The sequence below is a fragment of the Ranitomeya variabilis genome, chromosome 4 (assembly GCF_051348905.1).
Source record: "Ranitomeya variabilis isolate aRanVar5 chromosome 4, aRanVar5.hap1, whole genome shotgun sequence".
Lineage (NCBI taxonomy): Eukaryota > Metazoa > Chordata > Amphibia > Anura > Dendrobatidae > Ranitomeya > Ranitomeya variabilis.
Window position 1 is genome coordinate 577428999 of NC_135235.1, and position 27431 is coordinate 577456429.

The 27431-nt window shown below is 43.2% G+C and overlaps 1 protein-coding gene across 2 annotated transcripts in view; it reads left to right on the forward strand.

Moving 5' to 3' along the window:
* COL20A1 (collagen type XX alpha 1 chain) overlaps positions 1 to 27431 on the forward strand; it is a 222022-nt gene that overhangs the window by 142392 nt on the left and 52199 nt on the right. For both annotated transcript variants that reach the window (XM_077252937.1, XM_077252938.1), the window contains exons 21-27: positions 1458 to 1596; positions 17090 to 17232; positions 17582 to 17691; positions 18074 to 18232; positions 20117 to 20194; positions 20801 to 20887; positions 20963 to 21016. In XM_077252937.1, the coding sequence (XP_077109052.1) occupies positions 1458 to 1596; positions 17090 to 17232; positions 17582 to 17691; positions 18074 to 18232; positions 20117 to 20194; positions 20801 to 20887; positions 20963 to 21016 (770 nt within the window). The remainder of the gene's footprint in view (positions 1 to 1457; positions 1597 to 17089; positions 17233 to 17581; positions 17692 to 18073; positions 18233 to 20116; positions 20195 to 20800; positions 20888 to 20962; positions 21017 to 27431) is intronic.

Consider the following 27431-nt stretch of genomic DNA (forward strand, 5'->3'; position numbering starts at 1 on the left):
GTATAATTCAATTGAAAAATGATCTGAAATCTTTTTGGGTGGAAAAAAAAATAAAGATCTAAAATTAATGTGGTTGCATAAATATGCACACCGTTAAGTAATACTTTGTAGAAGTAACCTTTGAATTTCAGACAGCAATCAGTCTAAAGATGGCAATATTTGCCCGCTCTTCCTTGCAGTAGATCCACATCTGTGAGATTGAGAGGGCATCCCCTGTGTACAGCGCCCTCTTCAGGTCACCCACAGATTTTCCAGTTGAATTTACTTCTAGGCTCTGGCTGGGCCATTCAAAATTGTGATCTTCTTCTATGCTTGGGGCCATTGTTGTGCTTCAAAGTGAAATTCCTCTTCACCTTCAGCTTTTTAGTAAAGGCCTGAAGGTTTTGCTGCAAAATTGACTGATATTTGAAACTGCACATAGTTCCCTCCACCTTGACTAAAACCAAACTCCCAGCTACCAAAAAACAGCTTTAAGCCATAACACTGCCTCCACCATGGTTCACTGTGTGTATGATGTTTTTTAGGTAATGCACAGTGTTGGATTTGTACCTTTTGGAATTATTGCCAAAAAGTTCAAACTTTGTTTCATCAAACCATAAAAGGTTATCATACATGGTTTTGCCAGGCTTAATATAGTTTTTGGCAAAACATAGCAGGACTTGGATTTTTTTTAGTAAGAAAAGACTTCCATCTTTCCACCTTACCTCATAGGTTAGGTATATTAAGATTATGGGAGATTGCCACATGCAGCACTTGTCAGAAATTCCTGCAGCTCCTTTAATGTTGCTGTAGGTCTCTTGGCAGCCTTCCAGACCAATTTGTAATGACTTTTCATCTATTTATGAAGGACATCCAGTTCTAGGTAATGTCAATTATAATTGTGAATGTGCAAAAATGTATGCCTCTTCTTCATGACTATGTTCATAGTGTTCCTTGGTTTATATAATGTCTGACTGATAACAATGATATTCCTTTGCTGTGTTTTGAGCTGTTTACGGACCTCAGCTTTTGCTGTAAAATGCAACAAAGAAAATGTCTGGAAAATCCTACTAGAACAGCTAAACTGTATTTGGAGTTCAAATCATTGTAAATGATGGCAGAAGTATACTGACTACTATGTAACATGAGCATAATGTGACTGGCCATTTCTGAACACAACCACAGCCCCAATTTTAGGAGGGTGTTCTCAGTTATGCATCCACATTATATTAGTTTTATTTCTATTTCCCCCCTCCCAAAAATTTCATGTTGTTTCTCAATGGACTTATAAAGCTTATTGGTGACATTAAAAGGTGGAAAACGTTCAGTGATCATTCTTCTCTGTATGATTTGTTTACATGACAAAATCCCGGCATTTTAACAGGGGTGTGTAGACTTTTTTATGTATTTATTTAATATATAATGGAATAATATATTTGGATACAGAGAACTGATCTTCCCACCTTTTCTTCCATTAGGTTACAATATGATGGCGTCTTTTGGTTTGGATGAGAAGCATTACTCTTCAATCAGTGGCGTCTCCCTAGATGCTTTCATTTTAGGGAGCTCCAGGATATATACAATTGCTGAGAATATCCAGTTGACCCTGTGGACCAGGTAATAGCAATTCCACGTAATGATTGGATGATTTGTTTCTTGAACAACTAGACGACATGAAGGGGTTGGCAGATGAATAATATTTATGACCTATCTAGAGAACAGGCATGTTCTCCAGTTCTCCAATATTATATACCACTTTTGCGGCACAAGTTATGATGAACTGGTCGGGTCACACTCAGATACAGTTCTCCTGGTAAACTTTTTAGGTTTTTCAAAAAGTCATCACATTTATGCTCAGTTACGAGTTATGCAAATATTTGCAACACGTCAATTTTACACCAGATTTCTGCTGCAAGCTGTTTGATGAATCAGCCCCATTGTGTTTCATTTTTTTTACCATTTTCAAGATTTCTGCTTGCTTTCAATGTTTGGAAATGCTTCAATTTACATTCAGAAGCTCAAACTATTCAAAACCTGGTCCTGCTCACATTACTGATTTTTTTATGATGTGTAAGTGTGGGTGAGAGCATTTTTGGGTTTACCACTGTTACATTGTCCTCTGCTGCACCATCCAGTGGAATAGCATAGACAGGGATATACAAGTGCTTCTAACAAAATTAGAATATCATCAAAAAGTTAATTTATTTCAGTTCTTCATTACAAAAAGTGAAACTCATATATTATATAGAGTCTTTTCAAATAGAGTGATCTACTGTATTTCAAGTGTTTATTTCGCTAATGTTGATGATTATGGCTTACAGCCAATGAAAACCCAAAAGTCATTATCTCAGTGAAATAGAATACTTTATAACAACAGCTTGAAAAATGATTTTAAAATCCGAAATGTTGGCCTACTAAAATGTGTGTTCAGTAAATGCACTCAATACTTGGTCGGGGCTCCTTTTGCATTAATTACTGCATCAATGCGGTGTGGCATGGAGGCGATCAGCCTGTGGCGCTGCTGAGGTGTTATGGAAGCCCAGGTTGCTTTGATAGCAGCCTTCAACTCGTCTGCATTGTTGGGTCTGGTGTCTCTCATCTTCCTCTTGAAAATACCCCATAGATTCTCTATGGGGTTAAGGTCAAGCGAGTTTGCTGGCCAATCAAGCACAGTGATACTGTTGTTATTAAACCAGGTATTGGTACTTTTGACATTGTGGAGAGGTGCCAAGTCCAGTTGAAGAATGAAATTACCATCTCCAAAAAGTTTGTCGGCAGAGGGAAGCATGAAGTGCTCTAAAATTTCCTGGTAGATAGCTGCGTTGACTTTGGTCTTGATAAAACACAGTGGACCTATATCAGCAGATGACATGGCTCCCCAAACCATCACTGATTGTGGAAACTTCACACTAGATCTCAAGCAGCTTGGATTGTGGCCTCTCCACTTTTCCTCCAGAGGAACAGTCCAGCTCTTTTTCTCCTTGGCCCAGGTAAGACGCTTCTGGCGTTGTCTATTGGTCATGAGTGGCTTGACACAAGGAATGCGACACCTGTAGCCCATGTCCTGGATACATCTGTGTGTGGTGGCTCTTGAAGCAATTACTCCAGCAGCAGTCCACTTCTTGTAAATCTCCCCAAAATTTTTGAATGGCCTTTTCTTAACAATCCTTTCAAGGCTGCGGTTATCCCAGGTTGCTTGTGCACCTTTTTCTACCACACTTTTTCCTTCCACTCAACCCTCCATTAATATGCTTGGGTACAGCACTCTGTGAGCAGCCAGCTTCTTTAACAATGACCTTTTGTGGCTTACCCTCCTTGTGGAGTGTGTCAATGACTGCCATCTGGGCATCTGTCAAGTCAGCAGTCTTCCCTATGATTGTGGAGCTACTGAAACAGACTAAGGGACCTTTTTAAATGCTTAGGATGGCTTTGCAGGTGTTTTTGTTAATTATTCTAATTTACTGAGATAATGACTTTTGGGTTTTCATTGGCTGTAAGCCAGAATCATCAATATTAACAGAAATAAACACTTAAAATAGATCACTCTGTTTGTAATGACTCTATATAATGTATGAGTTTCACTTTTTGTATTGAAGAACTGAAAAAAATGTACTTTTTGATAATATTCTAATTTTGTGAGAAGCACCTGTAGCTATAAGGGTGCAAAGTCACACCAACCCCATTGTGTCTAAGGTGTCCCAAAATACCCTCTGCTGCAATAGTAATATGGTAGGTGGGGCACTGGCTATACATTTTTCATTGGAGACCAGAAGCTTCAAATGGTTTCTCTGAGTGTTGGATTGGCTAGACAGCCAGCTGCAAGAAATATGTGTGTTTGTTCTTTTCTGACAGCAAGCAGAGATCTTAAAAAGGAAGGAAGCATAAATATTGCTAGAAAGCTGAAGAATACAATAATGTCGTTTAAATGTCTGGAATTGAATTGTCCGCGGTCAGGTTGTGGTCTGGTGCTGCTATATAATCTGTGCACAACACATGGCTGCACCGTCATAATCTCTCGCCCCCTCTCACCCTCAGCGCGGCAGCTTCCCCCTCACTATCAGGTCCTCTCTGTAATTTCCTATATTCTCCACGCTACGTCTCATTCTCCCTGCTGCTCTCATCTTCCAGAAACCTCTTTCCCCGTCATTTCCAGCATCGCTTCGCTTCACTTTTCATCTCATTTTCTTGGCCTATGTGAGACCCTTTTCTGGTGGATATGAAGTTAATTGGCAGCGTGAGCCGGGAGCGTCCCAGAGATGGCGATGGGCTCACTCTTTTTATGTCGCCTCAGTTCTTAATCCTACACAGCCCTGATAACACAAATCTCCTTTATATGGAGGTATCCGCTGAACACGTAGCAATGGAGGGCACAAATCCCACAGACCTTTGTATTCTGGACTGACATTTGCCCCCTTTGGGCAAGGGAGGGGTAATTTGACTCCTATAGAGTCAAATATCCGGGTGTGATAATATGGTATCATACATATTATTATTGCTCCATTGCCCCATATCGCAGGTCACATGTTGGGTTTCACCACTTGATATGTTAAATCCATCTAATATTCATCTCGGAATCTCAGACTATTTCTGTTATCTATGAATGCGGCTTGCAGATTGTGGTCGCCTCCTGCTTTGGGGATAATCTACTATTTTGACTCGCTTCTCCTAGCAATAGAAACCTTCCCCATCCGTTAAATGCAACATGGTTGATCAATCATTGCTGACAATATTGCAGCCATTTGGCTCTGTGAAGATAGGCCGTGTTCAGCTCCGGGTCTGCGGTGGGCGCCACACAGGTACAGGGGGCGAGTGCTCAGTGAATGCATGACTTTTCTGTAAAGAACTACATTTCCATGACGTAAGGGGTACACGTGACTCATGACCGCCTTTACTGACTTAAATTGCCTAACCTTAATTACTTACTGAAACCGATCTATCGTAAACTGCCTAATCATAAGGTCCCCTCCTGAATAATGACATTACACCAGATTTGGATTAAATGGCCACAGCAGCCTTTTATTAAACATACAATACAACATGTAAACAATATCCCCCCCAGGGAGTGGTGGTCCTCGAAGCCTAAAAAGTAACCTTGCATAAATTCAAATTGTGTACCTTGGCCTCCAGGCTTAGTCTTGCCTCCAGCCGCTAAGCACCAGCTCGGAGGCAGGTAATGACCAACCCGGCCAAACCAACCATTTACCAAATCCTTTAATCAGCCCCTCCACGGGCTGATCTACCACAACCACTCGCAATCCACTCCGGGGGAGTCCAGGACCACTAGAGGTCCCCCCCCTACAATCCGCCATTCCCCTCTTTCCACCAACTTCGAGGACCTCCCTCTCCCGCCACCAACATAAATGTTTTGACACCTCAAACATTTGTGTCCCTCCACACCTTCAAACCCGTCTCAATTCCTTCCTGAACAGCGAGACACCACATGTCGACCCCGATTGCATTTAAATGCACGCCATCTGCCCTCCAATATTCGCCCTTTCCGGATTCCAAATTTACATGACGTACTACCAACGCCCCATTCCGCGCCATGAACCGAGATACCGCCCTATTTACTTTTATTCTGGCCTTATTTATCCTCTCAATTGAGCGAGCACCGCGCCACACCTTCCTTGGGATAATATCCGACCAGACAACTAACAACTTCGGAAACGCTGCCCAAAGTCTTAAAATGTCGAACTTTATGTCCTTTATCAATTCCCTACAGGGCCTCTTGCCCAAGTCATTCCCGCCCAAATGAATTACTACCACATCCGGAGCTCGATCCAAACGAACAAACTGGTGGAACTCCGGCAAAAACTGGCTCCATATCATTCCGCGCTTCCCGATCCACCGCAGAATCTCTGTCTCTCTTGAGAACCCCAGTTGCCGCCTGTCCGGCCGAATTGCGGCCCGCAAAGCTGCCCAAAAAACGAAAGAGTGGCCCATGATCCACACCAGCCGGTGCTCGCAGCATGAAATAGATAACAATAAGAAAAAAACAACTCAACTATTAAACCATTAGACCAAGTCCGGGCGGATATAGGAAATGAATCTCTTCGACTCACACCGCCCGATCTTTTTAACCACCTCCTCGCCCAGGCCCCTCCTGGCAGCTTCTGTCGCTACGCCGATCCTAAATGAGTGCCCACTGTAATCCCCCGGTGAAATTCCCCCAGTTGTACTGTTATGATCCGGTGACCTTGGAGCCGCATGAGACTTTCTCAGGAGAAGGTGGAACCTGTACTGACCGCAAACCCAAAACTGACACCGCAACTAGAAGTAGCCGTGGGGTGTACCTAACACATCCTAGACACCTCGACACAGCCGAAGGACTAAATACCCCTATAGATGGAAATGGGAATTCTATCTTGCCTCAGAGCAGAACCCCAAAGAATAGGCAGCCCCCCACAAATATTGACTGTGAGTATTAGAGGAAAGACACACGCAGGCAGAAATCAGGATTTAGCAAAAGAGGCCACGCTAGCTAAATAGGAAAGGATAGGACAGAATACTAAGCGGTCAGTATTAAAACCCTAAAAATATCCACAGCAGATAATACAAAAATTCCATCATCTAACTAAAGACATGGAAGGTATATCTGCATCTCCTGAGAATCCGACTTGACTGAAATATCCAAACACAGTCTAAGCTGGACAAGAAAAAACAATGAATAGCACTGAATAGTAAAGCACACAGCATGTGTGCTGTAGAAACAAAAACCAGACACTTATCTTTGCTGATTTGGAAGCAGGGCAGGAGGAACCAGACAGAGATGCAAAACCTCCAAGAACAATGGACAACTGGCAAGGGCTAATGAATCCTGCACACCTAAATACCCCAGTCAGAGCTGCAATCAGCAGGGACACCTGCCCAGGATTGCAACCCAGGGACAACTGCACTACCACCTACTACCACCGGAGGGAACCCAAGAGCAGAATTCACAACAGTACCCCCCCCCTTGAGGAGGGGTCACCGAACCCTCACCAGAGCCCCCAGGCCGATCAGGACGAGCCAGATGAAAGGCACGGACCAAATCCGCATCATGGACATCAGAGGCAAAAACCCAAGAATTATCCTCCTGGCCATAACCCTTCCATTTGACAAGGTACTGAAGCCTCCGCCTCGAAAAGCGAGAATCCAAAATCTTCTCAACCACATACTCCAACTCCCCATCAACCAACACAGGGGCCGGAGGATCAACAGAGGGAACAACGGGCACCACATATTTCCACAATAAAGATCTATGGAAGACATTATGGATAGCAAAAGAGGCCGGAAGGGCCAATCGAAAAGACACCGGATTAATAATCTCAGAAATCCTATAAGGACCAATAAACCGAGGCTTAAACTTAGGGGAAGAAACCTTCATAGGAACATGACGGGAAGACAACCAGACCAGATCCCCAACCCAAAGTCGGGAACCAACACACCGACGACGGTTAGCAAAACGTTGAGCCTCCTCCTGAGACGACATCAAATTGTCCACCACATGAGCCCAAATCTGCTGCAACCTGTCAACCACAGAATCCACACCAGGACAGTCAGAAGGCTCAACCTGCCCCGAAGAAAAACGAGGATGAAAACCAAAATTACAAAAGAAGGGCGAAACCAAGGTAGCCGAACTAGCCCGATTATTAAGGGCAAACTCGGCCAATGGCAAGAAAGCCACCCAATCATCCTGATCAGCAGACACAAAGCATCTCAAATAAGTTTCCATAGTCTGATTAGTTCGCTCGGTTTGGCCATTTGTCTGAGGATGAAATGCGGAAGAAAAAGACAAATCAATGCCCAGCCTAGCACAAAAGGCCCGCCAAAACCTAGAAACAAACTGGGAACCTCTGTCGGACACAATATTCTCCGGAATACCATGCAAACTAACCACATGCTGAAAAAACAACGGAACCAAATCAGAAGAGGAAGGCAATTTAGGCAAAGGCACCAAATGGACCATCTTAGAGAACCGGTCACAAACAACCCAGATAACCGACATCCTCTGGGAAACCGGAAGTTCAGAAATAAAATCCATAGAAATATGCGTCCAGGGCCTCTCAGGGACCGGCAAAGGCAAAAGCAACCCACTAGCACGGGAACAACAAGGCTTGGCCCGCGCACAAGTCCCACAGGACTGCACAAAAGAACGCACATCCCGTGACAAAGAAGGCCACCAAAAGGACCTACCAACCAAATCTCTGGTACCAAAAATACCAGGATGGCCAGCCAACACAGAACAATGAACCTCAGAAATCACTCTACTAGTCCATCTATCAGGAACAAACAGTTTCCCCACTGGACAGCGGTCAGGTTTGTCAGCCTGAAATTCCTGAAGAACCCGTCGTAAATCAGGGGAAATGGCAGAAAGGACCACCCCTTCTTTCAGAATGCCGACCGGTTCAAGGACATCAGGAGAATCAGGCAAAAAACTCCTAGAGAGGGCATCAGCCTTAATATTCTTAGAACCCGGAAGATACGAGACCACGAAATCAAAACGGGAAAAAAACAAGGACCATCGAGCCTGTCTAGGATTCAGCCGTCTGGCAGACTCGAGGTAAATCAGATTTTTATGATCGACCACAATACGGCGCTTAGCTCCCTCGAGCCAATGTCGCCACTCCTCAAACGTCCACTTCATAGCCAACAGCTCCCGATTGCCGACATCATAATTGCGTTCAGCGGGCGAAAACTTACGGGAAAAGAAGGCACACGGTTTCATCAAGGAACCAACAGGATCCCTCTGAGACAAAACGGCCCCTGCCCCAATCTCAGAAGCGTCAACCTCAACCTGAAACGGAAGAGAAACATCCGGTTGACGCAACACCGGGGCAGAAGTAAATCGGTGTTTAAGCTCCTGAAAGGCAGAGACAGCCGCAGAGGACCAATTCGTCACATCAGCGCCTTTCTTCGTCAAATCGGTCAAGGGTTTAACCACACTGGAGAAGTTAGCAATGAAACGGCGATAAAAATTAGCAAAGCCCAAAAATTTCTGAAGGCTCTTCACAGATGTGGGTCGAATCCAATCATGAATGGCCTGAACCTTAACCGGATCCATCTCTATAAATGAGGGAGAAAAAATGGAGCCCAAAAAAGAAACCTTCTGCACTCCAAAGAGACACTTAGACCCCTTCACAAACAAAGCATTATCACGAAGGATCTGAAATACCATCCTGACTTGTTCCACATGAGACTCCCAATCATCGGAAAAAATTAAAATGTCATCCAAATATACAATCATGAATTTATCAAGATAAGTCCGGACGATATCGTGCATGAAGGACTGAAAAACAGATGGAGCATTAGAGAGCCCGAATGGCATCACAAGGTATTCAAAATGGCCTTCGGGCGTATTAAACGCAGTTTTCCATTCATCACCCTGCTTAATACGAACAAGATTATATGCCCCCCGAAGGTCAATCTTAGTAAACCAACTAGCCCCCTTAATCCTAGCAAACAAATCGGAAAGCAGAGGTAAAGGGTATTGAAACTTGACCGTGATCTTATTCAGGAGGCGATAATCAATACAGGGTCTCAAGGAGCCATCCTTCTTAGCAACAAAAAAAAAATCCCGCTCCCAATGGTGAAGAAGATGGCCGAATATGTCCTTTCTCCAAAGACTCCTTAACATAACTCCTCATGGCGGTATGTTCAGGCACAGACAGGTTGAAAAGTCGGCCCTTAGGAAACTTACAGCCTGGAATCAAGTCAATCGCACAATCACAGTCCCTATGCGGTGGAAGGGAACTGGACTTGGGCTCATCGAATACATCGTGAAAATCAGACAAAAACTCTGGAATTTCAGAAGAGGAAGAAGAGGAGATTGACATCAAAGGAACGTCATTATGAACCCTCTGACATCCCCAACTAGTCACAGACATAGACTTCCAATCCAACACAGGATTATGTACCTGCAACCACGGAAAACCCAGCACGATAGCATCATGTAAATTATGCAACACCAGAAATCGACAATCTTCCTGATGGGCTGGCGCCATGCACATGGCCACCTGTGTCCAGAACTGGGGCTTATTTTTAGCCAAAGGTGTAGCATCAATGCCCCTTAAAGGAATAGGGTTCTGCAAAGACTGCAAGGGAAAACCACAACGCCTGGCAAACTCAAAGTCCATTAAGTTCCAGGCGGCGCCTGAATCCACAAACGCCATGACAGAAAATGATGACAATGAGCAGATCAAGGACACAGATAATAAAAATTTAGGTTGTACAGTACTGATGGTAAATGAACTAGCGATCCTCTTTGTACGCTTAGGGCAGACTGAAATGACATGAGAAGCATCGCCACAATAAAAACACAACCTATTCTGACGTCTGAATCCCCGTTGTTCCGTTCTAAACAGAATCCTATCACACTGCATTGGCTCAGGCAGCTGCTCTGAGGACAACGCCACAGCGCGCACAGTTCTGCGCTCCCGCAAGCGCCGATCAATCTGAATGGCCAGAGACATAGAATCACTCAGACCGAAAGGCGTGGGAAACCCCACCATAACATCTTTAACGGATTCAGAAAGACCCTTTCTGAAAATTGCCGCCAAAGCATCATCATTCCATTTAGTCAACACAGACCATTTTCTAAATTTCTGACAATACAATTCTGCCGCTTCTTGACCATGAGACAGGGCCAACAAGGTCTACTCCGCTTGATCCACAGAATTTGGTTCATCATATAATAATCCTAAAGCCTGAAAAAAGGCATCTACATTAAGCAAGGCCGGATTCCCCGATTCCAGGGAAAATGCCCAATCCTGAGGATCGCCACGCAGCAGGGAGATGACAATTTTAATCTGCTGAATGGAATCACCAGAGGATCGAGGTCTCAGAGCAAAAAACAGTTTACAGTTGTTTTTAAAACTCAAAAATTTGGACCTGTCCCCAAAAAACAAATCAGGAGTAGGAATCTTAGGCTCTAAAACTGGAGTCTGAACAATATAATCAGAAATACCCTGTACCCTAGCAGCAAGCTGGTCTACACGAGAAGCGAGAAGCTAATCCCTGAACATCCATGCTAGCACAAGACTCCTCAGCCACCCAGAGAAAAAGAGGGAAGAAAAGACAAAGCAGGCTACAGAAAAAAAATGGCTCTTTCTTCCCTTCTTCTGAGATGCATTTAACTCATTGTTGGCCAGTTGTACTGTTATGATCCGGTGACCTTGGAGCCGCATGAGACTTTCTCAGGAGAAGGTGGAACCTGTACTGACTGCAAACCCTAAACTGACACCGCAACTAGAAGTAGCCGTGGGGTGTACCTAACACATCCTAGACACCTCGACACAGCCGGAGGACTAAATACCCCTATAGATGGAAATGGGAATTCTATCTTGCCTCAGAGCAGAACCCCAAAGAATAGGCAGCCCCCACAAATATTGACTGTGAGTATTAGAGGAAAGACACACGCAGGCAGAAATCAGGATTTAGCAAAAGAGGCCACGCTAGCTAAATAGGAAAGGATAGGACAGAATACTAAGCGGTCAGTATTAAAACCCTAAAAATATCCACAGCAGATAATACAAAAATTCCACCATCTAACTAAAGACATGGAAGGTATATCTGCATCTCCTGAGAATCCAACTTGACTGAAATATCCAAACACAGTCTAAGCTGGACAAGAAAAAACAATGAATAGCACTGAATAGTAAAGCACACAGCATGTGTGCTGTAGAAACAAAAACCAGACACTTATCTTTGCTGATTTGGAAGCAGGGCAGGAGGAACCAGACAGAGATGCAAAACCTCCAAGAACAATGGACAACTGGCAAGGGCTAATGAATCCTGCACACCTAAATACCCCAGTCAGAGCTGCAATCAGCAGGGACACCTGCCCAGGATTGCAACCCAGGGACAACTGCACTACCACCAACAACCACCGGAGGGAACCCAAGAGCAGAATTCACAACACCTATCATTATACATGTCCACGTCTTCCCTCAACAAACCCCCTTTGGATCTTTTAGAGGAGCTGACCAACTCCCCTAACCGAAAGGCTCCAAGGAACGCTAATGCAAAGGCCGCCTTAAAAATAATTATTTCCCATTGCGATGAACAGACAGAAGCTAACTGATTGCCCAAAATTAGCAATATCTCGTATGATACCGGGCATCTTTTATCGCTCACCGCCCAACCTTTTCTCCATCCCTTTAACGTCTGAACTATCAAAAAAGACTTTGTGACGTCCTTAATGCCCCGAGCCTTGAAACCAAATGTAATGCCCGCCAACAACTTGTTCAGTCTCGACACGGACCAACCCGACTCTTTAGCATGCCCGATCAACAACAATAATCTGCTCTCATCCTGTAGCCCCGCCCCTAAAGAAACACCCCACTCTTCCCAAGTACCCCATGCCTGCTGATACTGCCTCCAAGACCTAGCCGATAAAGAATTCTGAAACAGATAATCTACTGCCCGCCAGGAAGCTTCCATAACTCCGCTGGGCACTCCCGGCCTGTTGACTCCGCCTGAGGTACCAATTCTCGAAAACGATCTCCCTGCAAGTGAGAAAGAGCAACAGAGACAGGGTTAGAAGCCATCGTCCTGACCTCCGCCACAATCCACAAATTCAAAGATAAGCCCAAAAACACCTAACGCTGCAAAATTTTTACTACCGCCGGTGAATCAGCCGACCGACAGTGAGTTTATCGCCACGGCAACCGCATCGGACCCACATGGAAAACGAATCTTCCTGTCTTGCACACTGTCACCCCATAACGACAATGCAACAACGATAGGAAACAAATGAGGAAGAACCCGATTTTGTAGCCAACCTTGGTCCCGCCAGAAACCAGGCCATTCAGCCAACAACCAACTGCCTTGAAAAAACAAACCAAAACCACGATCGTCCACCACGGCAATGATGAAACCCAAATCATCTGAATTCACGACCGGTTTTATCCAGATAGACTTTCCGTTGTAATTCTCCAAAAAATTTGCCCATACTGCCAAATCTTCATGCAATTCCTTCTTTAGTCTGATAAAATGAACTCATATGACCTGGAGCGTGGGAAAAAGTTCCCAGGCTGCAGTTCATGAGGACATCCACCAGGGGGCGCATCACCGCGACTGAAGGTAACTATAGGTCATTGACCTACATTTTCTTCATTCGCCGGGGCTTACAGACACGAGCACAGCTGCATTAGCAGGGATCCTGCCTGTAAAATATTTTAACCCCTTCAGATGGATTACCTCGTGGGACGTGACGGATCATCAGAAGGTATGTATATTGTGGGTTTATTATTTTGCCAAGCGAGGGTCTGCAAATGGATTGAGAGAGCAATAAAATACTAAAACAACCGGTGTGTTTATTTCATTAAAATACTTTTTAATCATGTGTGTGTGTGTTTTTTAACCCTTTCAGACAATTGGATTAATAATGGATAGGTGACATAATTGATGCCTCTCCATTATTAATCTGGCTTAATGTCACCTTACAATAGCAAGGTGGCATTAACCCTTCATTACCCCATATCCCACCGCTACACGGGAGTGGGAAGAGAGTGGCCAAGTGCCAGAATAGGCGCATCTTCCAGATGTGCCTTTTCTGGGGTGGCTGGGGGCAGATGTTTGTAGCCGGGGGGGGACAATAACCATGGACCCTCTCCTGGCTATTAATATCTGCCGTCAGTCACTGGCTTTACCGCTCTGGCGGAGAAAATTGTGCGGGAGCCCATGACAATTTTTTCCGCGATTTAACCCTTAAATTTAATAGCTACAGCGCCGAAATTTTGCACATACACACTACTAACATTAGTAGTGTGGAATATGCAAAAAAAAAGGGGGATATGACATGGTTTACTGTATGTAAACCATGTCTCATATCATGTCGGGTTTGGGAAGGAGAAATGAGAAGCCGACAATTGAATTACCGGCTTTTCTCTAACACCGGTGCGTATTTCTCGCAATGCACACGCATGGTCCGTGTGTAATCCAATTTTTTCTCGCACCCATAGACTTGCATTGGCGAGTCACGGCCGAGATACGCTGACAATCGCAGCATGCTGCGATTTCACTCGGATCCTGAATACGGTGGAGAAAATATCGGATGATGGGAGCTGCACCATAGATTAACATTGGGCCGAGTGCTATGCAATTTTTTATCGCATAGCACTCGTCCGTATTACGGTCTAGTGTGACCCCGGCCTAAGGGTATGTGCACACGTTGTGGATTTTGCTGCGGTTCCGCAGCGGATTGGCTGCTGTAGATTTGCAGCAGTTTTCCATGAGTTTACAGTACCATGTAAACCTATGGAACACAAAATCTGCAGTGCACATGCTGCAGAAAAAAATGCGCGGAAACGTAGCATTGTTTATTCCGCAGCATCTCAATTCTTTGTGTGGATTCCGCAACGGTTTACACCTGCTCCATAAATGGAATCCGCAGGTGTAAAACCGCAGATGAAATCCGCGGAAAATCCTCGGTAATTCCACAGGAAATCCACAGTGTGGATTACCTGCAGATTTACCAAAATCAGTCCGGAAAAATCTGCAGAGTAGTCCGCAGCATGTGCACATAGCCTAAGCCTGGGGTCACGGATTGTGAATTCTCTCATGCGAGAGAATCGTCTGAGTTATGCTATTGACACTCTGCTCAAACGCTGCTCACTGTACTATCAGTTTAGTGTGATCTGATTCTCTTGCATGAGAAAATCGGATCACAGGTATGGAGAAGATGGATAACTTAATTTCTCCATCTTCTCCATTGTCTCTGTTCACGTAAATCGGACTGCTTTCAGATGACATCTGAGTGCAGTACGATGTTTGATCTGTACGATGTGTGATCTGATTTACAGAGTCACTTGCAGCATGTTGTGATTATTTTCTTATGCCGAATCAGCAAGAAATAAAATAACCACAGATATGCACTGCCCCATAGTATAATATTGGGCTGAGTGCTATATCCTATAAAAAAGAGACTTTATAAGACTGCAATATGGAAAAAAATCTTGTCAACATTAAAAAAATACATTTAGCACAAAAACCTCATTTTCTGATTATATATTCCCTTTAAGGTAGCACCTATATACCAATATACATTAGATAAAATAGGATTTACCGTTCGCAATAGATGATGTTAGAGCTCCCCTCCTCCCCTTCCCTCCACAATGACCTTTACAGATCAGAGCATGATCAGATAATCCTTGTTTACAAATAAATAGGGTCTGAGTCAGTCTATTGCTGCTAAAATCCGTGGGAACAACTGGTAGTAGTGGACTGGTAATGAGCCTAGTGGCCAGTGTGAAAATTGCAAGCTTTTTAAAAATATAGATAGTGGTATGAATTTTATTTTTTTTGCTAGCACAAAAAATTAGATTTACACAGGACACGCACATTGTTCCCCAGCCAGCCCACTTCCAGACTGCTGGAGGCGAGGAGGGGGGAGGCAGGCGCTCCTCTTTGATTGACAGTTCGGGTCTGCAGCATCATCACTCTGCTGGCCGGGCCCTGAACCGTGTGCGCTCTGACGCTGCTCTATAAGGCAGACACACAACATGACCAGTATTACTGATACCACACAGGTATAGGGTATACCCGTGTATTCGACAGTCCATTAACCGCCTAGCAACCACTTCTTCTGCACATAATGCAGCGGTAACCTATGCAGAAAATATGTTCAAAAGTGGCCATAGAGCAAAGGTACGATCCTGCAAGTACCCTCCTGGCATTTTTTTTAAAATTCTTAGGGTATGTAAATGTTTAATGTGTGTTTTTACTTCTGCATGATGAACCACAGTGTAAAGTATGAGCGTTTTGATGTTTCTTTGGTGACATTTTGATCTTAAGGGGGAAAAACTGCACGAAAAACGCATAGGGAACTGACATGTTGCATATTATAAAAAAATAAAACCCACAGGTCAAAAACACAGGGTAAAAACAATGCCATTGATTTTGATGGTACTGTAAAACGCTACATTTTCTATGCTAAATGAAAAAAAGGGTGGAAAAAAAAAACGCATCAAAAATGCTACATGTGAATCAGCTTTATCTGTTGAACAATTTTCATGAATTTTATGAATAAATTCCAATAGATACAATTTCCTCAAAGGTGAGGTTGTATAGAGATGTCTGAAGGAAAAGCTGTCTTTGTTGCCAATACTAACCAATCGTAGCTTAGCTTTCATTTTTCAGCAGGATAATATGAAATGTAAACTGTGCTGTGATTGGTTGCTGTTAACAATAAAATGTCTTTCTATCAAATGGATGTCCCATAAACAACATTTATCCCCTATCCACAGATGATAAATGTGTGATAGCTAGGAGTTCAACCGCTTAGACACCCACTTATTAGGGGAATAGGGATCCCAAAAGTTCCCCTGAATGAATGAGCATATATGACCACTGCTCCATAAACCCCATACACTATATTGACAAAATATTGGGACACCTCCACATAATGCCTACAGGAGCTTTTATCACATCCCATTCTATATCCATAGGCTTTAATTTGGAATTAACCACTTTGCAGCTATAACAGTTCCCGCTCTTCTGGGAAGGATTTCTACAGGATTTTGGAGGAGTCTGTGAGAATTTTTGCCCATTTTTCCAAAATAGCATTTGTGAGGTTAGACATTGATGTTGGATGAGATGGCTCATGAGGTCGGGCTCATGTTCTTCTACGCTAAGCTCCCCCAACCATGTCTTTATGGACCTTGCTTTGTGCACTAGCGATCAGAAAAGGGCTTTCCCCATATTGTTATCTCAAAGCTTGAAGATACAATTGTCCAAAATGTCTTGGTATAATGAAGCATTGAGATTTCCCTTCACTGTAGCTAAGGGGCCAACCCCTGGAAAACAACCTCATAACATTATCTCTCCTCCGCCTAACGTTACTGTGGGCACCATGCAGTCAGGTAGGTAACGTTCCCCTGGTATTCACCAAACTCAGGCTCGTCTATTAGATGCCAAATAGAGAAGAGTGATCCTTCACTCCACAGAACACTGCTCCATAGTCAAGTGTTGGTTTTAGACCACTTCAGCTCTGTTTACTGTTAATAAATACAGACGTTCTTGTTCTAATCCTGTTAGTCCATTATGGTGTATTGATTGTTTGTGGACAATCTACATGCTTTGCTTGCCATTAGTAAATAGATTCTGCTCAGTCTTCTGTTTTCCTTCCTAGAGAAGTTCACCCAAATGGGCTTCCCCCGGAGCATAGCCTCAGCTTCCTTCTTCGTCTGCCACCAAATGCTGCTCAGGAACCCTTTGCTGTGTGGCAGATAACAGATGAAGATTTCCAGCCAGTCATGGGGATTATCCTGGACCGTAAGGTGTTCCGAATATAGAAATATATGAGTTTAAATCTCAGTTTAGGATTGGCAAGGGGCTGGGATGAACTAAGTAGAAGGTGCTACATGGGTTTGTGTTGCAGTTCATCTCCACTGTGGAGCATGGAACTGAGCTTTATACTCCATATAACCTAAGTCTAGATGTGGTGATGCCCCACAAAGTGATCACAACCTTACAAATTGGGTCAAAGAAGTCAACATGACCCAAGATATGATCTCAACCTTTTTGGTCTGCCATGAAAGTAGCCAAATTGGATAGTCACTTTGGGTCACAGGTATGGTCTATGTCTAGTTTTCTCAGGCATCTTTCTATGTCTCATCAACAGCAACAAAGCAGTCTCTGACGTACTTCCACCCTGATAGTGAGGGCAGATTGCAGGAGGAAACCTTTGATCAACATGAAGTAAAGAAGATTTTCTACAGAAGTTTCCATAAGGTTAATTGAGTGTATGAATTGATGCTGATACTAATGATCACTCCAGATTTGAGCTCCATTGTCTACTCAGTTATGTGGTAAGCCACATCAGGTCATCTCAGTAAGAATAAAAACTGACATGGGGTGGGTCTATGGGTAACCACTCCATTGATTTTTAGAATGAGCTGAAAGCCTGGTAATAGGTTTCCATGTTTCACGCTCTCTGATGTGACATTGGTAGACCAATTATGATAATGGCGCTTATTGAAAGAAGAAGCACTAGTTATGGGAACCGCTAACCACTGATGCAGGGTTTTATTGAACTACTTTTTTTCTGGAATCTATGGGGGTTTCAACTTTAAAAGTAGATTTTCCCTTTAACTTATGTGCTTTCTTGGCCCAGGTACAATTGGCTGTTAGCAAAGTGAATATCAAACTCCATGTGGATTGCCAGATGGTAGCAGAGAAGCAAGTCAGAACCATGGGGAAGGTGACCACTTTGGGGTTTGAGATGTTGGGAAAACTAACAAGAACTAGAGGTCCAAAAAGTGGCTCCTCAGCAGTAAGTATACCTATGGTGAGATCTTCAAGTCGCCTCCACTTTCCTTATTATGTCAATATGATCTTCCTTGTACTATGTGGTCTTCTGACTATAGACGCAGTAAACTGTACAACTTATACCAGCTATACATAAATAGCCACTGTGTATACCAGGAGACGCCCAGGTTATACCAGCTAGGGAATTCTTTCATATTCTGTGTCACCGTTACTATGACAATTTGTTCTATTCCTCTTGTTGCACAGCAAGGGTTAACCTGTGCCTATTTCCTGATAGTGTCCAAAAACCGACATCAGTAAGTCATTCATTGTTCTCCCTAATGCAATGTCACCCTCGTGTCGGCGCAGCCTCCCGGCATATCAGCCCCGGCACAGAACGCCTTATTTCCATCCGTCATCCAGATTTATTTAACCTGAGACATTTTAAATTTCCAGTGATCAATGGGTCTCATTTGGAAGAGATTGAGCCTCAGACTGATTCCCCGCATCTCTGGGAATGGAGAAGAAAGAGTCCAGTTCTCCAGAGGGCGTTTAAAGAGAGGCGATAGCATCTGGCTATTTATAGCAGCGTGGGTCAGTGGAGAGGGGACCGCCGATAGGGGACAAAATGCGAAGAACGCCTTGCTAAATCAACGCGTGCATTTAATTATTAACCGTGGGAGTTGCCTGGTAGCATCTGTCCTTAAATACCATCATAATGCATCCGAATACACAGCTACTGATCACACAACTTATCTTCTGGTCAATTTTGTCAGCTGTCAAGTGGCCGTTGTGTAGGACAGCCTTGCCCATTGGAATTTTTAGGCATATATAAAAGACACAGTAGACTGTTTTACAACCATGGATAAAGAGGATGTGGACAAGCTTAGAGAAAACAGAGGTGCATGTCTGGTTAGGTATTGTGTGACCTGGTGACCAAAGAACGCATTCCACAGTCCAATATGGCTGAATGGTTACAATTAAAAGAGCATCTCTAAAGTACTATCAAGCAAGAATGACAAGTGAACCCTTGTCCCTGAACTATCTAAAGGTGAAGGGAAGGTTAGGTAGAGGAGCTGAGTCTCTCTAGTCTTTCTGTTATATTGACGTAGACAGTGCGGTTTATATATAATGCAGCATCACCCAGAGGTAAGGCAGAAATATAGAGTTTTTTATGGCAAAAATAGATCTTAAAGAACAATATAATGTCCAGTTTCTGATGTTACTTATTGTGGTACAGTTGTTTAACCAGGGGTAAGCCAATAAGAAATGTGATACACTGTATGCTTTAAAAGATGAAATTCCTTAAGAGAAGTTAGTTTAACTGTCAGAGGTAGAGTAGTCCAGAGTTTAAGTGCAGCACAGGAGAAAACGTTTCATTTCATGTAGTCATCTTTGAGGTTAAAACACAAGCAATAGGAACTACTTTCTGATTTACTAATCTAAGCAATCGCTGTGTCTTTTTATACACGAATTCTTAGCTCACCACTTATTGCATTGCTGGACTGGTTCTCCTAATCTTAGGTCCGTGCCCCTGGTCTTATACTTACCCATCTTCACCTTCTATCGCCACTGCTCCCGTCGGTCTCCTGCAGTTTGTGACCTTCTGGATCGCACCAATGTTTGATGGAGAGAGCCAAAATCTATAATTGTTACCGTTATATTGGACTTTTGACCAGTCATATGTTGTGATCATAAGCCTGGCGAAGATGAAGATGGCAGCTGGTAAATATAAGACTAGGGGAAGGGACCTTGCATTAGTAGCTCCAGTCTAGCGCTGAGAATAATAAAAAATCCTTATAGTGGTGCTTTAATGTACCCCTAACTGGACATGGATCTCTAGGCATTATTGTAATACCCCAATAGTCAGTCTAAGCCTAGACCAAAACTTTGTGTATTTGTTTTGCAGCTGGAGCTCCAGTCGTTCTTGATATTCTGCGCTTCAGAAATCCCAGAAGGAGACGGATGCTGTGATGTTCCAGGCAAGGTAAGAAGTAGATGCGCTCTCTATTTTTCTGCTCTGCCTTACCCAGTGCTGCCCGCTATCTCATCCCAATGCCAAGTTTAACTACAGAATACCTTGCTGCGGTCCTGTAACTATCCCCCCTAAGGATTATAGGTTCCTCAGATTCACAGACTTCACAAGTTTCCTAATTATAACATGAAGTGGGATCTTTACATTGACGTTTTTGTTACGCTGAATATGTAAAGAGTATTAAAATGAAGCAAGGTACTGAAAACTTCAAGCCATCGAGGAGGTCTGTGAGTGCGGCTGGAGGTCCTATACACAAGTCCCTGAATCCCATATACTGTAGGTCTATGCAGCGAAGGCACTTATTGCTCTGCTTATTATATATTGCAATGGATGACAACCACAGATATATAAATCACCTCGTTCTCGGAAAATCATGTGACATCATATCTCTTCACATATAATAAAACATATTACATGCTGGCCTATTATGTATTGCATCAAATATGGCAGCTACATTATAGGTTTATCCATTGGTCTCAACACTTCATAGTAATTTCCTGCCATGGTCAGATGACTCAGATCCTTAGATCTTATCCATTGACCTTTCTCTTCTTTTAGAGGGATAAAGACAGCTGTCCATCTCCACCATCTGCTTGCACCTGTACCTCAGATGTTCAAGGTCCCCCGGGACAACCTGGACTCCCTGTAAGAACTATACTCTCCTCAGAGGTTGTGGTCCACTTGGGTTACACACTGTAATTTTATCTCTACTTTCTACAGGGACCACCTGGACCTCGAGGACCCAAAGGGGAGCAGGGTGAAGCAGGACCCATGGTATATAGTATCATTTTGTTTGTCTGTTAGACACAGGAAATATTTTGTGTTGGTAGACATAGCATTGTCAACAATATCATTCCTGAATACAATTCATTGGAGGAATGTAATTAGGAGGACCCAATGCAGTTTGATATTCACCTTGACCCTTGGGAATTAAAGAAGAAGAAAAGAGACTTTGAATTGCTCATTTGTTCTCCCCTGGTAATCTGAGACAACAGATATATTTGTGCCCCTCAAAAGAGACCCTCATTTCAAAGTTTGACCACCATAGAGTAAAGTTGACTGATTATGACAACCCTATGTCATACTGTAGAAGAAGGACCCCCCTCAATGTTGTCACTCAGTTACCTCAGACTGTAGAACAATTTATGCAGTTTTCCAGGAATTAGAGGGTCATATTAGATTTTTGAGATTTGCCTATTGGGGGCTCTGCTTTAAATAAACTCTACATTTAAAAAAGGTTCCCATGACAACAAGCTCCTCTCCTGCATGGAAGCGCTCTAATTGGGAAACCTGGCAGCAAGTGTTACATTTCTCTGCACTGCCACCACAGGCAAAGCTTGGCATTACACTGTGTCCGCACACATTAATACTTATCTGTGTGATGCAGGACAGGACAGGTCCTCCAGGAAAGTGGCACTTTTTCTAATCGCTCCAACCCAAAGACTTTAGAATCCTAAACGGAGTATCCAATTTATTATCTGAGATTTCACTAATAGAGGATCTGAGAATGGGTTATCCAAACCAGACAACCCCTTTAGGGGAGGATGCTAACATAGACATTCATGATATTACACCTGAGGTTAGTCTTCGCACCTGTTTTTTTAAAACTTCTACATGATTTTTTTCCCAATGTATCTCCTGAGGTGGCTTATTGTTGTCATGGTTATACACCTAAGTTTTCAAAGGAATCATTTAGATTTTTTTTCTTATCTAAATGTACATTATATCTCAAACGTTAGTACACCCCTCCCATTTTAGAAATAATTTATTATATCTTTTCATGGGACACCACTGAAGATATGACACTTTGACACAATGTTAAGTAGTCAGCGTACAGTTTGGCAACAAATAAGTGAGCACAACCCTAAGTGAAAATGGGCAAATTGTGCCCAAAGTGTGAATATTTTGTGTGGCCACCATTATTTTCAAGCACTGCCTTAACTCTCTTGGGCATGGAGCTCACTAGAGCTTCACAGGTTGCCACTGGAATCCTCTTCCCCTTCTCCTTGATGACATCATGGAGCTGGTGGATGTTAGAGACCTTGCGCTCCTCCACCTTCCATTTGAGGATGCCCCACAGATGCTCAATAGGGTTTAGGTCTGAAGATATGCTTGGCCCGTACAGCACCTTTACCCTCAGTTTCTTTAGCAAGGCGGTGGTCATCATGAAGGTGTGTTTGGGGTCAATATCATTTTGGATCATTTTGTGCTTCAATATATCACAGTACATGTTGGCATTCATGATTCACTCAATGAGCTGCAGCTCCCTTATGACTAGCAGTACTCATGCAGCCCCAAATCATGACACTCCCACCACCATGCTAGACTGTAGGCAAGTAAAAATAGATCAACTGACCGAACAATATATATATATAATTTATACTAGTGCATAGCCAAAAAAAGTCAAATACAAAATAGATCAATGGCCGCACTCATCTGTGCTAAAAATAAGGAAATGTGAAATATGTGGAATGTGAATAGCATAATGGCTTATGAACTTTATGAAAAAACACATGAGATTTTTAGCACAAGATTTGGCCAAACTTTGTGAGCCCATTCACCAAAACGTCAAGGTAATCTCAGATCGAATGGGTAACTACACTGACTGCCTGGTGTGAACACTTACCTATGGTATCTGAGCTGACTGCCTAATGTGAACACTTACCTATGGCTAATAACAGGATAAAGCCTACTTATATAGGAGGCTCAGAACCAACTGTGTTGAGATGTAATTAAAATCTGTAGGCAAGACACGCTTGTCTTTGTACTCCTCACCTGGTTGCCCCCACATACGCTTGACACCTTCTGAACCAAATAAGTTTATCTTGGTCTCATCAGACCACAGGACATGGTTCTACACTGTGTTCCAAATTATTATACACAAAGAGTTTAGGAGTGATAAGGTTAGAATTTTTTTGTTTGTCATTTAAACTCATTGATGGTGATGTGTGTCAGGGCTCTTTATATCACTGAAAGCAATTGCAGATACCTGTGCAAATTAGTTTGGCAGGTGTGTCCAAATAAAGGCAAGACTACTTAAGAAGGCTGTTCCACATTATTAAGCAGCCTACATTTTTGGCCAAAATGGGAAAGAAAAAGGATGTGTCGGCTGCTGAGAAGCAACAATTGTGGAGTATTTAGGTCAAGGCATGACTACAATCAACATTGCCAAGACACTTCATCATGATCATCGCACAATCAAGAAGTATGTAGCTGATTCCCAGCACACACGTGTGCGTGCTGATAAGGAAAAATTGAGGACTCTTTCCAACAGGCAATTGCGTAAGGTTAAAAGAGCAGCTGCAAAAATGCCTTGTCATAGCAGCAGACAAGTTTTTGAAGCTGCTGGTGCCTCCAACGTCCCCAGAACAAGATGCAGGGTCCTTCAGAGGTGCATAAGCCATCCTGTCGACCACTTCTATCCACTGCACACAAGCAGAAACGGCTCCAGTGGGCCAAACGATACATGAAGACTAACTTCCAACTGTTTTGTTCACCGATGAGTGCCGTGCAACGCTCGATGGTCCAGACGGATGGAGTGGAGGATGGCTGGTTGATGGACACCCCATGAAAACACAGCTAAGGCGCCAACAAGGAGGAGGTGGAGTAATGTTTTGGGCTGGAATCATGGGGAGAGAGATTGTCGGCCCCTTTATGATCCTTAAAGGGGTAAAGATGAACTCCCTAATCTATGTGGAGTTTCTAAAACAACACTTCCTGCCATGGTTCAAGAGGAAGAACCGTGCTTTCCACAGCAAGATCATTTTCATGCATGATCTCATGCTGCAAAAAAACACATCTGCATCTCTGGCTGCTATGGGCATAAAAGAGGACAAACTTATGGTGTGGCCACCATCTTCCCCTGACCTAAACCCCATTGAGAACCTCTGGAGCATCATCAAAAGGAGTGTCTATGATGGCGGCAGGCAGTTCACATCTAAGCAACAGCTCTGGGAGGGTATTCTGTCCACATGCAAAACAACTGAAGCAGAAACAATCCAAAAACTGACAAATTCAATGGACGAGAGAGTTCAGAAGCTTCTTTCGAACAAGGGGTCCTATGTGCAAATGTAACATCACCTAGAATAAAGTTTTCACTTGAAAACTGTTTGATTTCATTTTGTAATAAGCTGATAATGCTTATAACTTCACAATTAACCATTTTTTGTTCAAAATAAAAAAAAAAGGTTGAAAACTCTGCTGTGCATAATAATTTGGAACATGCATTTTGAGTGTTTATTTTTTTAAAAAAATATACTGTTTTCATAGGCAGTTTGTTCCAAAACATTGCGATTATACTAGAATAGTAGATGACTGGAAAATACAATGACTGCAATTCAGAGAGGTAATTTAGAGAAAATATGAGGAAATATTATTTGCATAATAATTTGGAACATAGTGTAACATAGTAACATAGTAACATAGTTAGTAAGGCCGAAAAAAGACATTTGTCCATCCAGTTCAGCCTATATTCCATCATAATAAATCCCCAGATCTACGTCCTTCTACAGAACCTAATAATTGTATGAAACAATACTGTTCTGCTCCAGGAAGACATCCAGGCCTCTCTTGAACCCCTCAACTGAGTTCGCCATCACCACCTCCTCAGGCAAGCAATTCCAGATTCTCACTGCCCTAACAGTAAAGAATCCTCTTCTATGTTGGTGGAAAAACCTTTTCTCCTCCAGACGCAAAGAATGCCCCCTTGTGTCCGTCACCTTCCTTGGTATAAACAGATCCTCAGCTAGATATTTGTATTGTCCCCTTATATACTTATACATGGTTATTAGATCGCCCCTCAGTCGTCTTTTTTCTAGACTAAATAATCCTAATTTCGCTAATCTATCTGGGTATTGTAGTTATCCCATCCCCTTTATTAATTTTGTTGCCCTCCTTTGTACTCTCTCTAGTTCCATTATATCCTTCCTGAGCACCGGTGCCCAAAACTGGACACAGTACTCCATGTGCGGTCTAACTAGGGATTTGTACAGAGGCAGTATAATGCTCTCTTCATGTGTATCCAGACCTCTTTTAATGCACCCCATGATCCTGTTTGCCTTGGCAGCTACTGCCTGGCACTGGCTGCTCCAAGTAAGTTTATCATTAACTAGGATCCCCAAGTCCTTCTCCCTGTCAGATTTACCCAGTGGTTTCCCGTTCAGTGTGTAATGGTGATATTGATTCCTTCTTCCCATGTGTATAACCTTACATTTATCATTGTTAAACCTCATCTGCCACCTTTCAGCCCAAGTTTCCAACTTATCCAGATCCATCTGTAGCAGAATACTATCTTCTCTTGTATTAACTGCTTTACATAGTTTTGTATCATCTGCAAATATCAATATTTTACTGTGTAAACCTTCTACCAGATTATTAATGAATATGTTGAAGAGAACAGGTCCCAATACCGACCCCTGCGGTACCCCACTGGTCACAGCGACCCAGTTAGAGACTATACCATTTATAACCACCCTCTGCTTTCTATCACTAAGCCAGTTACTAACCCATTTACACACATTTTCCCCCAGACCAAGCATTCTCATTTTGTGTACCAACCTCTTGTGCGGCACGGTATCAAACGCTTTGGAAAAATCGAGATATACCACGTCCAATGACTCACCGTGGTCCAGCCTATAGCTTACCTCTTCATAAAAACTGATTAGATTGGTTTGACAGGAGCGATTTCTCATAAACCCATGCTGATATGGAGTTAAACAGTTATTCTCATTGAGATAATCCAGAATAACATCCCTCAGAAACCCTTCAAATATTTTACCAACAGTAGAGGTTAGACTTACTGGCCTATAATTTCCAGGTTCACTTTTAGAGCACTTTTTGAATATTGGCACCACATTTGCTATGCGCCAGTCCTGCGGAACAGACCCCGTCGCTATAGAGTCCCTAAAAATAAGAAATAATGGTTTATCTATTACATTACTTAGTTCTCTTAGTACTCGTGGGTGTATGCCACCCGGACCAGGAGATTTATCTATTTTAATCTTATTTAGCCGGTTTCGCACCTCTTCTTGGGTTAGATTGGTGACCCTTAATATAGGGTTTTCACTGTTTCTTGGGATTTCACCTAGCATTTCATTTTCCACCGTGAATACCGTGGAGAAGAAGGTGTTTAATATGTTAGCCTTTTCCTCGTCATCTACAACCATTCTTTCCTCACTATTTTTTAAGGGGCCTACATTTTCAGTTTTTATTCTTTTACTATTGATATACTGTAGTTGAAGAACAGTTTGGGATTAGTTTTACTCTCCTTAGCAATGTGCTTCTCTGTTTCCTTTTTGGCAGCTTTAATTAGTTTTTTAGATAAAGTATTTTTCTCCCTATAGTTTTTTAGAGCTTCAATGGTGCCACCCTGCTTTAGTAGTGCAAATGCTTTCTTTTTACTGTTAATTGCCTGTCTTACTTCTTTGTTTAGCCACATTGGGTTTTTCCTATTTCTAGTCCTTTTATTCCCACAAGGTATAAACCGCTTACAGTGCCTATTTAGGATGTTCTTAAACATTTTCCATTTATTATCTGTATTCTTATTTATGAGGATATTGTCCCAGTCTACCAGATTAAGGGCATCTCTAAAGGCCCCGTCTCACTAAGCGATTTACCAACGATCACGACCAGCGATACGACCTGGCCGTGATCGTTGGTAAGTCGCTGTGTGGTCGCTGGGGAGCTGTCACACAGACCGCTCTCCCCAGCGACCAACGATCAGGGGAACGACTTCGGCATCGTTGAAACTGTCTTCAACGATGCCGAAGTCCCCCTGCAGCACCCGGGTAACCAGGGTAAACATCGGGTTACTAAGCGCAGGGCCGCGCTTAGTAACCCGATGTTTACCCTGGTTACCAAAAAAAACAAACAGTACATACTCGCCTTTCGGTGTCCAGGTCCCTTGCCGTCTGCTTCCTGCTCTCACTGACTCCCGGCCGTACAGTGAGAAGTGAGAGCACAGCGGTGACGTCACCGCTGCGCTCTGCTCTCGCTGTACGGCCGGATCTCAGTCAGAGCAGGAAGCAGACGGCAAGGGACCTGGACACCGAAAGGCGAGTATGTACTGTTTGTTTTTTTTGGTAACCAGGGTAAACATCGGGTTACTAAGCGCGGCCCTGCGCTTAGTAACCCGATGTTTACCCTGGTTACCAGTGAAGACATCGCTGGATCGGTGTCACACACACCGATT